The following is a 16,830-nucleotide window of genomic DNA, read 5'->3' on the forward strand; positions in this document are numbered from 1 at the left end:
TAATCTCTTCTTTATAGAGCATGGCACAAGCATTAAACCATTTCTGGCTGCCTTTCAAGAATGCTTGAGATGCATGATGCTTCAGTGCCCATCAGGAAGTTTAGGTCCCCAACTTGTTGGTTCCCTAGTTCATTTTAGATGCTTTGTGACACCTGTGATTTCTGCCTGAAACATTGTGATTCAGTACACTTGTGGTGTCCCCAGATTGTTGTTGGCTGTTTCCCACTAACTATTTTCAGTTAGAGCTATCGAAAATAGCACACTTTTATGAACATCCCTGGCAGAAACAATAGTCCAGGCACTGGAGTGCAATACTGAAAGTAATCCAGGATGATCTCTAGGTATATGTACACTTCTAAGAGAATCTCAGTATCCCTGTGCTACAAAAGCAGATCATATCACAACTATAGAGAATGGTAATCCCTTGTGCTAGGATGGTTGTGATACATCAATATTATTTGGGCAGGACAAAGATCAAATACATGTTGGGTCTACCATGATTTGACTGGATGAACTCAGATGTAGAATTTTTGGACTTGCAATATCTTTGAAGTATTTTAATTTCATCTGCGTATCTGAGTTTAGGGGAAAGTGTATATAGGAAGAAAATATTAATAGTTTTGCATCCAGCAAAAATAACCACTTTTGCCTCGGTTTCTGCTCTAGGAACATACCAATGGATTACAGCCATTTTATGCAATTTGTTGTGAAGTTGTATATAAAATGATAACTGTTTTCTTCCCTTCTTAGTCTTCCACCCCCACCTCTCCAGAATCAGAGAAATACCTTGAAGACAGAAAAGTACAAAAGCTGTGCATCTGAATTGTTCATGAAGTCAGATAGCTAGAAATTCAATATCTTAGATCTCAGCCAAGTATTTTCTGAAACTATGTTTCCACGGGATTCAGTGTAGTATTTGGATGAGGGTTTGTTCACAGAAATTTATACATAGCTGGCAAACAGGAGCTGAGGTGATTAACTGGTTTCTGGACAGTACCTCTTAAAACAGGTGGGCCCACATCATGAATCTTCATGAGGAAAAAAACCTTGCTCATACAAAGCTAACATGGCATGGAGAACATTAGGCTAGGACCATTCTCCTCAACAAGTTAAGTTTTCTATCTGCAAGGATTTTTTTTCCCTCAACAGGGAACATTTAGTTATGTGAGCCCATTCCTTCAGTCTGAAGCGGTTCAGCAAGAACAGGTTTATTTAATCTTGCTGTCTGTGATAACTAGGCCTTAGAGCAGGAGTGCAGAACCTCAGGCCCTCCGCGGCTCTCCAGAAGGCCCCACTCTTTTTTTCCCCCATTCTAAAAGGTTGAAATGCCTCTCTCAAGGCTTAGTTACTGGCAGTAAGAGCTTTAAGCATAAAGATACTGGTATTTTGGGCCCCGCCCCCCACTAGGTTATGGCCCCCGAAACTTTCTCTGAAATGGAATTCAGTCCTTGGGCTGAAAGAGGTTCTGCACCCTTGCCTTAGAGGGAAGCTGATCTCTATGCAGCAGAAAGAAAGGGATGAATAAGGATGCTTCCTGTTATTTGTTAGTCTGTCTGCGGCCTATATTTTTATGCAAAGGGAAAGAGAACAGTGTATTTTATTTTGCATGATACCATTGCTTGCTCTGGGTCTTTCAGATAAAAGATGAACTATAATGTATCTTCTACACGTATTCTGAGAGTTAAGGATGGAGAACGGAATGGGATTGTATAGCCCAGCATGATAATAAATAAACATACGACCAACTTTTCAAACTTATTTTAAAAGCATAACAAAATATAAACAGGATTTTAAGTTTGCTTCCTTCTCCCTAAAGATGAGGATGGGAAGGAATTTATTTGTTAAATAAAACAAAAAAGAATCCAAACAATCATACAAAAAGGTCAAGCATTTATTATGTGTGGTTAGAAATAAAACATAACTTTAGAACTGAGTGCTAGAATAATTGTGAGTTCACATATATACTTTCCACCTGACATTATTATTAGCCAGGGAACACAGAGCTACTTTTTCAATAGAAAAACTAGATGTTAAACATTACAGCTGATTCAGCTAGCTTGCTGATATTACCTGTTGCACACTAGAAATATTTGGTCATCATCTCATAGGAATTTGTTTCTTTCCCCATAAAGTACCCCTTCTTCTCTTAGAGCGAACAAGCAGAGAGAGTAAAATTCAACTTGTTTCCTCCAGTTGATCCGACTGCAAGATACATATCTTGTTTTCAAAACAGCAGCAGCACAATATTTGTATTAACTTTGATCTCAGTCACTGCTAAAATGGACCCAAAATGAGCAGTAAACTGAGTACATAGTACTACAGTAAAAGAAAGCTTCACATTGAAAGCTGCTATAATTTACAGTAGAAAATGGCAGAATCTCTCTTCAGCTCCAAGCGTATTCATTATCTGACTTGACAGAAATAAAATCAATTCTTGAAAATGATACACTATTTGCTTTGATTTGGAGGAACAAATAGTAAATTGAGCATGACGAAAATACTGAGAATTCTGAAGAACACACACAGGTGAAATACTCAAGTACCCTGAGTAAACACACGTCATATGGAAATATTTCACTGATTTTAATGAGAAGTACTTCCATGTAATATGTATTGAAGATCAAGGAGACTGTTACTGAGACATGACAAACTATCTTGAATGGAAAGCAAAGTCAAGTCTCTAAAAATTCCAGCAGTACCAATTGGTTGTTTTTTTAAAAAATCTATAGATTTAAAGAACTTTAAAAGGTCTTTTTAGTTTGGGTTGTTGTTTTTCACTGCTTATAGTTAAACAAACTGCAGGTAATATGACATGGGCTTATATTCATACATGATCATCTCAAACAGTAAATAATTTCTGAGTCATCCTTTCTATTCTTTGCTATTCATTTTAAACAAAGTGTAGCCTTTTCAGTTATCACTTGAAAGAATGAAGCTATATGACAAAGGAAATCTATAAAAAGCCGTTCAGTGAGAAGTGTTATGTTTTTCATCTTCATGCAATCAACAAGATTTAAAGTCTGCCTCAATAAACTGCTACTTTTCATTTGTGCCTTGTTATTCTGCTCAACAAAATCCATACACCTACATTTTTCTCAGAATGTCACCAAGGCATGTTATTCATCATTGTCTGCAAAGAAAAAAGATTTAAAGTATTTACTACAATAATGGGAATAATTTATTAAGCATATCTACTCTAAAAACAACTCAGTCAAAAAAAAGGAGAGACAGGCAGAAAATCCACCAAAAGTAATGAAGAGTGCAATGTATGAATATTGTATCTTCAATTAACAGTAAACCTCCTCCTATTTACACAGTTCAGTTAAAGCTTGCTCAGTTTAACCTTATGTGATAAGCTACTGTAACTGATGTACTTTTCTACTGTTAAAGCTCCAGAGATTTATATTTTGCACATGTGAAGAGAAAACTAATTTTAGTGATAATGGTTTAGTACTAGGAGACTGGTTAGTATGCTGCAGGCTCACACATCTCCCCTTTGCTCCTGCAAATTCCCCTCTCCCATTCTTTTTGGAGCTAGTCATGATGTAGTGTTACACATATCTGAAGTAATGACCGTGGTTAGATTCAAGCTAGAGTTTGAAATCAGTATTAGAAGCAGTACAAACCCTGGTTAGCATTAACATTATATAAATGAAATACTGCACCATCGTTGGCTTTGAAAGGAATTTACACATGATCAAGTGAGGTTCCCCCACCCCACCCCCGTCTTTTAACAATGGGCAAAAGGTCAGGAACATTACGTTTTCATCAAGTCAATGTACAACTACAATTCATTTTTTAACATGTTTATTATATGCACTGGGCTATATCCAATGCTGCCCATGCACTAGCTGGACCGACTGCTAGTGCAGTGCGGAGCTGGCAGTTCCTGAAGCAATTGGAAGCAAGCAGAAAAGCTCCTTTCCAGAATGGGGCAGGTCAGCAGAACTTGCAGGAGGCTGCACTGACCTGACCCGTTCTGGAAACAAGCACTTCCTCTTGTTTATGGGGTTTCCCTAAGAAGTGCCATTCCTGTTGCGCTAGTGGTAGGTCCTGCAGGCGCAACAGAGCAAGCAGAGGCACAGTAGTAGTATTATACTGCCCAGTATTCACAAACCAAATTTCAATAAAAACGTAGTTAACAGATATTTGCCCATTTGTAGGTCAACTGCTAATTAGTAGGCAACATCTTTAAATGGGTATTTGTTCTTTCCTGGAAGTTGGCAAGGTACACAAACTAAATATATAGGTTGTATCCAATGTTAGACTAGCAGTAAAAGCACAAGAGGTAGTGCTGTGCTGCTAGTGGTTGTGCAAGTGCTAGCAGAACAAGTGCTAGCAATACCTAGCCTAACAAAGTCATAATGAGTTGTGGAGCAGCCTGCAGAAGCAGAGTACTGGACTTGACAATTGTGTAGGAATGAAAATAGGGTTTCCACAAGCAGTAGAAGCTCTGTGCTAGCAGAATAATACCATTGGATACAATCCTATGTTCTGTTGACTTGGAAAACTAGCTTTAATAGTTTGGTGGCAGATTTTAAAGGTTCAGGAAAAAAATTCTGTATACACTACTTGTATATAGAATTCTATACATACTTGTTTAATAGAAACATTCAGGTGGGGAAAAAACAAACACAGAACTTAAGTAACTTCCCAATGCATATTGGAACTAGCAATTACAGCAACAAAGCATACAACAACTACCATAGATATGAATAACAAAAAGATAACACTATGTATACAGTAGTAAGATAGTTTACCTTCCTGATAAGCTCCATCTGCCATTACTAAATGGAGAATTTTGGCATATTGATGTTTGTGTTCATCTCCTAAAATATTATGTACTATTGTTGAACAAATATCAATGTTCTCATCTTCATCTTCATGTATAGCCTAGGAGAAGAGGCACAGAAATGTGCTATTTGAACTAATGAAGTTACAAAATCATCAAGAAAGAAATGAAACTCCTGCTTCCTACACTAGGACAACTAATTTGGCACATACAAACCAAATTAGTTTACACTCTGGACAAAAAGCAGAAATTCATACTTTGCAATGATGGATCATAATTAAGAGATTACATAATTAATTTGCCTTCCATTTTTTCACATAAAACATTCCACAAACCTTTATTTTCTCATAAACTTCAATAAATTTTTCAAAGCCGATTTCTTGCTCCAAGTTACATCTCAGCTCTTCCAAATGATTGAACACACTATCATACTCTTCGCATTCACTAGCATTATCACCGTCACTGTTGTCTACAAAAGAATTACAGGAACATATTTTAGCATTCTCTTTTGTAGGAATACATATTTTGTCTTTGTATTCGTACATGCCCCTTAATTGCTGAGACAGCCCAAATTCTGAAGATGTCATATTAACACTCAACTCTACTTTGCAGATTTTTATTGTGTACTTGTATAGATGCTAAAATAATATAATACATGTACATACCACAGGGAGCTTCCAAGTAGCTGCAGCTCTCTGTCTTGGGAAGAATGCATTATGGAGATCTATTGGCCCAGTGAACTCCCACCAGTTTAAAATCAAGGTACTTTTAAGGAGTGCCAATGACAATACAAATTCATTCCTATTGTATTTGTTTAGAAATGACAACATTCAAAGCATAATTCCTCTAAGTATGCCAAATATATTAAAGGTGCAGTCTTACTGGTTTGCCACCCAGTAGACCAGGGGTGGGCAGAATGTAGATCACCAGAAGTTTTGGACTTCAACTCTCAGCACTCCTGACCACTGACCATACTGGAAGGGGCTTCTGGGAATTGAAGCTGAAAACATCTGGAGATCTACCTTCTGCCCACTCCTGCGCTAGACAGAAATCTCTGAACTTGGAGGCTTCCAAGTATCCTATGCCCTGCAGGCTGCTGCTGGCAGGGTGAGAGAAGTGATAGTGGCAATTTTCATCTCTGTCTTCCTTTACATTTCCCCCCTCTAGATGGGCCTCTGTGCCCACCTAGAAGAGTTCTGCTGCTGGAGGCAGGGTGGAGCTGGTGCTTGAGAGATCATAGGATCCAGAGGATCCCAGCCTCTTCTCCCTTCCTGGAATGCCACCTTTTCTCACTCCCTGAAGTTGTCTGAGGTTATGTTTGTGACCTTGGGAAGCAGCCACCATGGTTCTTTCTGTGGCAGTTGTGTGGGGGCAGGGATCAGAATGCTGAGTTTCCTTCCTGAAGTCATAGGAGTGGAGAGAGACTCTGACTTAGCCATAGGATTGCTCTATTAGCAAAATAAGTCCTATGTGTGCACATGCATGCACGCTTGTCAGAAACATCCCCCAGAAAGCACATATAGAAAACCACCGAGGAGAGTATCCATATAAATCCCAGACTGAAAAATGTATTTGAAATAGAGCATTGCTACATACAACAGAATCTAAAACAGTGTGTAACCTTAAAAACTTAGTGCAGGTTGGACCCCATTAAGTAGTACCTAGTTCACATCAAGCTATCTTGAGTTTGTACCCTTAGTGTTGATAGCAACCCATCCTAAATAGCCATAAAGATTCCAAGAAACAGAAAATGTTTCTTTACTGAGCTTCAGATGTCCTAGATTTAAAAAGAAGAAGAAGAGAGAAGTAGAAGTAGAAGAAAAGCTTTATAGTAAAGCAGAATTATATGGGCTGGTTCATACATGTTAACAGTAATGTTAACCAAACCTCCTCCATGTGATTGTATGAAGCTCATGCTCAGCTACAATTACACGGAAGAAATTTGATGACACAGCAACATGGGCAAGTTAGCTCTATGACAGCACCTAGAAGCAAGGTGTGTGTGTTTTTTTTTAAAAAAAATACAGCTCTCTACAAAGCAGCCATCTTCAAGAGAACTTCTTAACAAAATTAGAGTGAAGAAAACCTCAGAGATTTATCACATTCACACATATGTGGAAGTAGCTCATTAAAACTTTGTGTTTGTCCTATAAATTATGAAAAACCTGAAGACTCCTCAACAACCTCCCACAGGTTGCACAACACTGGTGATCCCATCTTCTTACAGTTTTCAACAAGAAATTGTGCAAAGGCACCCTCTGCCTGTAGACTGGTGCATCGCACATGAGCAAAATTAGCGAACACACCCTTTCAAGAGACTCTAGGGAATCAGCAAATCCTGGAGATGTAATGATTGGCCTAGAAAGAGCTTTGGTTTGATCTAGCTTAGGAATGCTCATATTCATATATTACATCTACATGAGCATAATTCCTGCTTTCCTCTTTTGTTTCTTTTTTAAAGTATTTTATTTAAGAAATACAAGGTAACAATTATATAATGACAAAGACATCAGCACACACAGGCTGTTTTACCTTATTCATCACAGATTCTATTCATATTTTAGAATCGTCATCCCTGAACACTGTATACATTTCAAGCTCTGTTACAGTCGCAGAATAATCACATTCCAATTATTAGCCTTACTGATTATTACACCCTTCCAAAAATAGGACTGTGTCTGGCATGATGCAACAGCCCCCACAGGTAAATTAAGCCTCGGAATCTCATGTTGTGTGAACCAGGTGAGTCTGTTTTTAAGAGTAGCTCAACTATATTTTTATTTTAAATACCATGGGCAGTATCCCATGCCGCCTGCACACCAGCAGGACTGCTAGTGCAACGGGGAGCTGGCGCTTCATCAAGGCACAGGTCAGCAGAGCTCACAGAAGGGAGCTCTGTTGACCCGCTCATTTCCGGGGTTCCTTTATGAAGCACTAGCTCCCTGTTGCGCTGGCAGTGGGTCCCGCTGGCACAACGGAATGTGTGGGAGCACAGCAGCAGTACACGGTTGATGCTGGTCTGAAGACTCTGCATTAAGGTATGTAATGAAGGGGAAAGGAAGGAAAGGTTCCTCCTGTGCAAGCACTGGGTCATTACTGACCCCTAGAGGGACACCGCTTTCGCTGGTGTTTTCATGGCAGACTATAGCGGGGTGGTTTGCCATTGCCTTCCCCAGTCGTGGCTACCTTTCCCCCAGCAAGCTAGGTACTCATTTTACTGACCTCGGAAGGATGGAGGGCTAAGTCGACCTGAGCCAGCTACCCGGGACCTGGCTTCCGCTGGGATCGAACTCAGGTCATGGGGAGAGTTTCGGTTGCAATACTGCTGCCCACCACTCTGCACCACTCGAGGCTCTAATGAAGGGGAACCACGTTTCATATAACAGGTCCTGCTTGATTATCCTTCTGATCAATCGGGTACTTTATGTTAGTTTTTTTTTTTTTTTTTTTTAGCAAAAGCCACTTCCCAGATTTTCAGGAACCATCCATTCACAGAGTATCCTATTTTTGTTTTCCACCTGCTTTCCTCTTTTTAATGTACACTTTACAGTTAATTATGCCATAGGCAGTACTATCTCAAATTAGCCATGATTGTAAATTAGATACCAGCTAATTGGATTAGCTTGTATCTAATAAATTAGATTAATAAATACAACAACAACAACAGCATCATTTGTATAACTTATTGTAGTAGTCTGCATTTCCAGGTTGCAGTTAAGCCAGGGTGGCAGTCTCTATTCTCTCAGGACTGGAGACACACTCTGACCCAAAACCTTTTAGAGTCATCATTCTGTAAGAACAAATCATTAACTGGAATAGAGGTATACCTGAATGCCATTCTTCATTAAGAACACTTTCACTACTGGGATTGTTGTCATCCTCATCCACCTCATTACCATTTGCTAGGCATTCAGCTTTTAAAGTTGCTTCTTCCTCTTCACTGAATTCATCACTGGGCTGCTCTCTAAGTAATTGCTCCATTGAAGCCTGGAGCTCCTGTAAATCTGTATCTGCCTCCCCGAACATTCTGCAACACAAAATGTTTGTATGCTATGGCCACATACAGGAGAAGCAGTTCTTTAAAAGGCCAAACTAAACTGGCAAAACATGTTTTTACCAAGAGTAATAGTTCACCGCTGATCAAAGTCAACCAGAATATTCCAAGGGTTGAGCCGTGTGTTACATCTCTATTGTGCAGCATCTGCAGCAAAATCACTCCTCCATGGTCTGTTACCATGTTGTATAAGAAACTCATTGATGTTCTGACATGTGGGTACTTACCCCAACAATATCCCTTGCTATCAGGACTACTACACTGGCGTGGGAATTACCCAAACAACTAAACTTATATAAATTCTCAGTGTAACCTGGGAGCCGATTTGGAGTGAGCAGCTTTATGGTGGTAGCTACACTGCAGAAAATAACATATGAACTGGACCTTAATCTTATTGAGATGAATACTGAACATTTTACAAGTGAATATAAATTTAAATTTATTCCATAGGTCCCTTTCACTTTCCAGTGATGCATCCAGACTGATGGGAGATCTTTTCTTTAAAAGAGCATACAGTTAGGAACATTCATGGTATCTGTTCTGTAGAGCACATGAAGCTACTAGCTTCCAACTTTTAATAGGATTTTTAGACTGTCAGGATGGAAAATGAAGAGAAGACTTGGAAAGAGAAGCTCAGTAAATCTTTAAGCTAGGGATGACAAGTCAACAAAGTACCTCAAAACACTAGAAAAGGGGAACCGAAAACCACAATATGGGTTCTTTGTCCCACTGCCTTAAAAGGGAGCAAAGGAGAGAAAGATATTGTTATTGGTAAGATGGATTAGCAGACCACTGTCTACTTTATGAGGAGGTCTGTGGCTAGGGTAATGGCCAAAGACCCATTGGAAGACCCAAAGCAAACTTGAATTGCTTTGGGACCATTTTAATTTATTGTTTTAACCAATTTTAATTGTGCCTGTAAGCCACATTTTTTGGTAGAAAGGTGGGGTACAAATCAAATCAGTCAATCAACCCATACAATTTGCAAAAGATGCTTAACAGAATTTTGTTTGGTCAATAGTCAGTATGCAGAATTATTTCATTCAGTTTATGAAGCAATTACAATAGAAAACCAACTGCTCTCCAGTCATTGAGGTAAAGGAAATGGGATATTGGGTTAATCATGTAGCTGGAAGAATGCTTTGAGTATTTAAAAGTTCCTTTATAAACCAAGGGGTCCTTGAATAGCTGGGCCACTGAACATAGTGCCTACGGAAAATATGGCATAATTTACCCACGGGCTGTGGCATCATGCTGGGTGTCTGGCATGATGCAACAGCCCCCGTAGGTAAATTAAATCTTGGTGGGCTGTCATGTTGTGTGAACCGGGTCAATCTGTTTTTTTAAGAGTAGCTCTACTATATTTTTATTTTAAATATTTTATTTATTTTTATTTATTATTAAATTTATTAATCGCCCATCTGGCTGGTCACCCAGCCATTCTGGGCGATGTACAGCATACAATAAAACAGTTTAAAACAATAAAATTAAACAATAAAAACATTTTCTAAAATACCCTAACCCACCCCAAATGTCTGCCTGAACAACCACGTTTTTAATGCATGACGGAAGCTCATTAAAGAGGGGGCATGGCCAAGTTCCCTAGGGAGGGAGTTCCACAGAGTGGGGGCCACCACAGAAAAGGCCCTCTCCCTCGTCCCCACCAGTCTAGCTTGTCCTGGCTGATGGGACAGAGAGAAGGCCATCCGAGGCTGATCTTGTTAAGCAGCCTGTCTGGTGCTGCTGGAGGCGCTCCTTAAGATAGGCTGGGCCGGAACCATATAGGTTTTTAAAAGTCAAAACCAACACCTTGAATTTGGCCCAGAAAACAACTGGTAACCAGTGCAGCTCCTTCAGCACTGGAGTGATGTGATTTCGCCAGCGGCTGCCTTTAATCAGGCGAGCCGCCGCGTTCTGTACCAGCTGCAGCTTCTGAACCATCTTCAAGGGTAACCCCACGTAGAGCGCATTACAGTAGTCTAAACGAGAGGAGACCAGGGCATGTACTACCGATGGGAGCAGATGGTCGGGAAGGAAGGGGCGCAGCCGCCATATCAGATGGAGCTGATACAGCGCTGTCCAGCTCACAGCTGACACCTGAGCCTCCATGGACAGCTGGGAGTCCAAAATGACCCCCAGGCTGGTCTTTCAAGGGTAGCCGTACCCCATTCAACACCAGGTCAACATCCCCCAGCCTCTTCTTGTCTCCCACCAAAAGTACCTCGGTCTTGTCAGGGTTCAGCTTCAGCTTATTCCTCCCCATCCAGCCACTCACCGTCTCCAGACATTTGGACAGGGATTCTACGGCCAACCTTGGTGAAGATTTGAATGAGAGGTAGAGCTGCGTGTCATCCACATATTGATGACACCGCACCCCAAACCTCCTGATGATAGCCCCCAGCGGCTTCACATAGATATTAAATAGCATCGGGGAGAGGATGGAACCCTGTGGCACCCCACAAGTGAGTGGCCACGGGTCCGAAACCTCTCCCAGTGCTACCCTCTGGTACCTGCTGGAGAGGAAGGACCGGAACCACCGCAATACGGTGTCTCCAATGCCCAACTCCTCCAGGCGGTCCAGGAGGATACCGTGGTCAACGGGATCAAAAGCCGCTGAGAGGTCGAGGAGAACAAGGAAGGAGCATTCACCCCTATCCAGAGCCCTCCTCATATCATCTACCAAGGCGACCAAGGCCGTTTCTGTCCCATGCCCAAGCCCGACTGAAATGGGTGTAGATAATCAGTTTCTTCCAAGTGTGCCTTCAACTGCATTGCCACCACCCGCTCAATCACCATGCCCCAAAATGGCAGATTTGAGACTGGGCGAAAGTTGTTCAGAACTTGAGGATCCAAGGAGGGTTTCTTTAAGAGCGGTTTTATCACTGCCTCCTTGAGGGCTGATGGCATCACTCCCTCCTCAAGGGAGGCGTTCACCACTGCCCTGATCCCCTCACCCAGTCTCTCTCTGCAGCCCATAATGAGCCAAGATGGGCAAGGATCAAGTAAGCAGGTGGTCGGCCTTACAGATGAAAGCACCTTGTCCACTTCATCAGGAGGAAGAAGCTGGAACCGATCCCACAAAACCGGTTTGCCACAGGCCGCCTTTTGCTCACTAACTGTATCCACAGCGTGCAGAGTAACATACCTAATCTGATCAATTTTATCTGCAAAGTGCCTTGCCAAGGCCTCACAGGGGGCCCTAGAATGCTCCAGTGGTTCAGGAGCCACAGGACCGACCAGGCTCCGGACCACTTGGAACAGCCTCCTGGGACAGCACTCTGCAGACGCGATAGAGGCAGCATAATATTCCTTTTTTGCTGCCTTCACCGCCACGTGATAGGCTGAAGATACAGCTCTAGCTCGTGTCTGATAGTCTTTGGAGTGAGACTTCCACCACCGGCGCTCTAGCTGTCTCACCTCCTGGTTCAGAGCTTGTAACCGCGGATTGAACCACGGTGCAGTCTGAGCCCTGTTCAGGGGGAGAGGGCGTTTCAGAGCCACCCGATCTAATGCCCCAGTGATTGCGGCATTCCAGCCACCCACCAGGGTCTTGACCGAGTGGCCGTTGGTGTGCCCCAGAGAATCCCCAAGCGCATTCAGGAATCCATTTGGATCCAAAAGACGCCTGGGGCGGACCATTTTAATGGGTCCTCCACCCCTGCAGAGGGGTTGTGGAACCAAGAAGTCCCACGTCACCAGATAGTGATCTGATCATGACAAGGGGGTGGTGGATATACCCCTGACTTCCAGATCACTCCCCGCTTCTCCAGAAACAAACACAAGGTCTAGTGCATGACCAGCTACATGGGTGGGCCCAGTTAGAATATGGTGCAGCTCCCAGGAGGCCATGGTCTCCATGAAGTCCCGAGGTGCTCCTGTGAGGATGGCCTCCGAATGTACATTGAAGTCCCCCAACACCAATAAGTTAGGGGACTGTACACGCACATCAGAGACCACCTCAAGCATCTCGGCCAGGGAGTCAGTCGTGCAGCGGGGTGGACGGTACTCGAGCAAAATCCCCAGACTGCGCTTCGGGCCCAACCTCCAGTACATGCACTCAGCAACCTTGGTCTCCCGGAGAGGGGGTCTGGTGAAGACCAAGGACTCTCGGTAGATAACAGCCACTCCCCCTCCCCGATCCCCAGCCCTCTGCTGCTGTACATACGAAAATCCGGCTGGACACATGGCTGCAAGGGTTGGAGCAGCAGCCTCGGCCAGCCAGGTCTCCATAATACATGCCAGGTCTGCACCCTCATCCAGGATCATGTCATGTATGAGGGAGGTTTTCTGGGTAACAGACCTGGCATTGCAGAGCAGCAAACGAAGGCCAGAAGATGGGGTCACGCCTCCCCCAGCCATCCTTTGGCTCTGGACAGGCCCAGAGCAGGGGACAGATACTGCGTATCTCTCCCTTGTTCCCCTTATCTGGCATGGCCTGCCCCTAGCGCTCCGCCAGCACCTGCCACCCAGCCTCGGTATGTTCTGTCCCCCAACACTCCCCCCACTGCCTCCGTCAGGTGGACACATGCCCCCTCACTCCTCACATCCCCTCAGGCAGGCTACCCACCCCTAAAAACACAACAAAATCCCTCAGAAAAACAACAACAACAACAAACAATAAAAAAAAAAATTAAAAATCCCCTTAAAAATAATGCCAGGCAGGAGTTAGGGATGTACGCAAGGCACTTACCTGGTCCCGCAGCTTGCTTTGTGGTGGGGGGAGGCGCTTCGGTTCTCCTGCTGAAGTTCAGGTGGGGGAGTAGGCGCCCCACCTTGCCCGGCCGAAATTCAGGCCGGGGGGGGGGAGGCGCCCCGCCTCGCCCGGCCGAAATTCAGGCTGGGGAGAAGCGCCCCGTCTCCCCGGCTGCGAAATAAAAAAGTGGAAAAAAAAACAAAAAAAACACCCGTGATAGGCTACGTAACGATTTACGTAGCCTATCATGGCTAGATTTCCAAAGTCAGCCGTGATAGTCTACGTAAATCGTTACGTAGCCTATCACGGGTGACTTTGGGGGGGAAAAAAAAAGCGCGTATGCAAATGGCGGCTACTTGCGTTGCCCTTATTTTCGCCGTAGTCTACGTAAATCTTTACGTAAACTACCGGGACCAAATAAGGAATGCAAATGGTGGCGCCCATGGGCGCTGCCATTTGCGTACGCGCATTTTTTTTTTTTCCCGAAGTCACCCGTGATAGGCTACGTAACGATTTATGTAGCCTATGACGGCTGACTTTGGAAATCGAGCCATGATAGGCTACGTAAATCGTTACGTAGCCTATCACGGGTGTTGTTGTTTTTTTTTTACTTTATTTTGTAATGGCGGCATTATTTTGTAATGGCAGTCGGAAGATCGGCCGCCACCCCCGCCCCACCGCCGCCGAACTCCCGCCGGGACCCGCCGCCGAGAGGGACGTTCGAGGGAGGTAAGTCCCATCCCGGGGGGTAGGGCGGGGGGGCGGAGAATTTCACCAACAATTTCGGGGGGCCGAATGCGTTGGCATTTGGCCTCCCCAAGATTCATGGAGAAATTCTCCGCCATCCCTAGCAGGAGTCCACAGGGAAGGCCTGATGGTGGTGGCGGCGGCAGCAGCAGGCACGCCTCTTCCCCGGTGGTGGTGGCTTCTCCTGCAGGCCCTGGCTCTCCCAGGCCACCTCAGCCAGCCAGCTTATGTAGCCCCTCCAGGGAGGGGCAGATGGAAGCAGCACAGCTGGCTCGGTACCTGGGGCCTGGTCTACCAAATACTATGGGCAGTATCCCATGCTGCCTGCACACCAGCAGGACTTCATCAAGGAACAGGTCAGCGGAACTCGCAGAAGGGAGCTCTGCTGACCTGCTCATTTCCGGGGTTCCTTTATGAAGTGCTAGCTCCCTGTTGTGCTGGCGGTGGGTCCTGCTGGCACAACGGAATGTGTGGGAGCATAGCAGCGGTACAGGGTACTGCCCTATATTTTTATTTTAAAAATTAAGTCTTTAAGGTAACCTTTCCCAACCTTTCCCCTCCAGATGCTTTGGACTACAATGCCCAGTGTTCCTGATCAGCTAGTGCTGATGAGAGTTGAAGTCTAAAAACATCTGGACAGCACAAGATTGGGGAAACCTGCTTTATGGAGCTATTGCTAGGCAACTACTTTTTAAGCTTGGTTTTTGTGTATGTTTACTTACATGTCATCAGAATCAGAATGTCCTCCTTTGACAGGCTCATCTTCCATATCCTCTATTTCAAGATTCTGTTGATTCTGTACATCAGCAACACTGGGAACATCAACTAATGTTCTATATAGCTTGGAAAGATCTGGGAGTGAACAGGTTCTCAGCAACTGAAAAGAAATACTAAATTACATGACCAGATCACAGCAAGACACAAAACTTGTCCGAAGGAAAAAATAGCATCATAACCAAAATCTGAACATATGAATAATATAGCAAAAATAAGTTGTAAATTTATCTTAACATAGCTATGGTAATAAAAGCAATATATTTTACTCCTGCCAGAAGAAGCAGCTTTTGTAGTTTGTTTGGGGGGTGGGGAAGAAATTAGAGAATATAAGCACAAGAATAGGTAGAACTACTATACAGTTTTCATGCTAAGATTGTGAATTCTTCCTCATTAAAAAATGTACTGCAATATATGTTTTATACAATAATAGTACATCAATATCATACACATTTTTAGGCTGCTCACAACTTTTTAAATCTTAGTAAAAATTCTGTCTTGACTAGCACTTCCAAAATTTTTAGTCCACTAAGACAGCAATCCTATGATCCCTGAGAAAGTATCCCAAGGACCTTAGGATGGCTTGTAAAACACCTTCGAGGCTGGAGACAGTGCTCCGACCTCGGAAGGGGGAGTCGGAGATCTGACCCCAGACCCCTTCTCCTCAAAGCTGGCATGGCAAGAACCACACTGGCTGCCCCTCCAAGGTCAGAAAAGCAACCCTGGAGCCTCAGGAAAGGGAACATTCCCAGTGGGCAGGGAGAGGAGGAAACTGGAGGGGCCAGGATATGGGTTATTCTGAGCCTCCTCCAGCGACCTTCCCACCCTAAGGGGCCCTCGCTAGATGGGCTGAAAAGTCAGTGTAGTGCAAATACAGGAGATCAGAGGATGGGGAGGTGAAGATCTGCTGTTCTCCCACCCTGACCGTTTCAGACCAGCAGGGCAGAGGAAACTCAGAAGCCTCTGGGTTCGGGGGCTTCTGAGCAGTGAGAGTGCAACTGATAGGGTTGCACTCTTACAACTTTACAAAATGTCTACACAAAGAGAACTTATGTAGGTTCAAGTGTGTAACCCTTGTGTAGATGGTCAAATGCAACACTTACATAAATACTGCATGTCCACGCAGCAAATACATCCATGTACAATCATCGTATGTGACCATCTACATGCAGACTGAGCACCACTTCTTACCTAGAAAAGCTTCTCACGTAAGTGTACTGCAGTAACTGAAGCCACCCTTTTATTGCATTTTGTGTGGCTCAACTAATCAGTGACCAAAACAAGATGTGCCTACTTCCAAAGGTAAGATTTCTGTTGTAACTTATGGAACAGCACCTTCCACATTAAAGATTGTGTACACTTGCCTTTGGATTGTTTGCATCAAAGAGACCAGTAGAAAGCCCTATCAACAGTGAATTTTTGCCTCTCGTTTTTTCTGGTGATACAGAGCGTGACCTTGTTGGAAGAGAGTCTTCAAGGGAAGACTGTGCTGACAGAACTGGAAAAGCTGTTAATCTTGGCTGATGCTGTGCCACCTTCTGGAAAAAGGGTTCCAGTTGCACAGAATCATTGGCCTCTGGTATGATAAAAAATAAATCATTTTACAAATAAAGTTATCAACGCAGAAAGCATGCTTTGAAAAATTATCATAGAAATTACATATTCATCAGCCCTTCTTATGTCATTTTACTTGATTTTGGATTATATTAGCAATATAAATAAAATTGCTATCAAAAGAATCAGTTCTTGAAGCAGATTTAAAAACTCTCT

At 43.5% G+C, this 16,830-nt stretch overlaps 1 protein-coding gene across 1 annotated transcript; it reads right to left on the reverse strand.

Moving 5' to 3' along the window:
• Positions 1-1,792: 1,792 nt before the first annotated feature.
• On the reverse strand, positions 1,793-16,649 carry LOC146344026 (serine/threonine-protein kinase Nek1-like; the record flags this gene model as incomplete). The annotated part of the gene is made up of 6 exons (XM_084859770.1): positions 1,793-3,130; positions 4,761-4,893; positions 5,128-5,261; positions 8,620-8,819; positions 15,009-15,163; positions 16,425-16,649. Coding segments are annotated over 6 exons (861 nt in total), but the record flags the coding sequence as incomplete, so codon positions are not given.
• Between the last annotated feature and the right edge of the window lie 181 nt (positions 16,650-16,830).

This window comes from Heloderma suspectum, chromosome 5, assembly GCF_057233095.1.
Source record: "Heloderma suspectum isolate Gila_16-S chromosome 5, 16-S_ref, whole genome shotgun sequence".
Lineage (NCBI taxonomy): Eukaryota > Metazoa > Chordata > Lepidosauria > Squamata > Helodermatidae > Heloderma > Heloderma suspectum.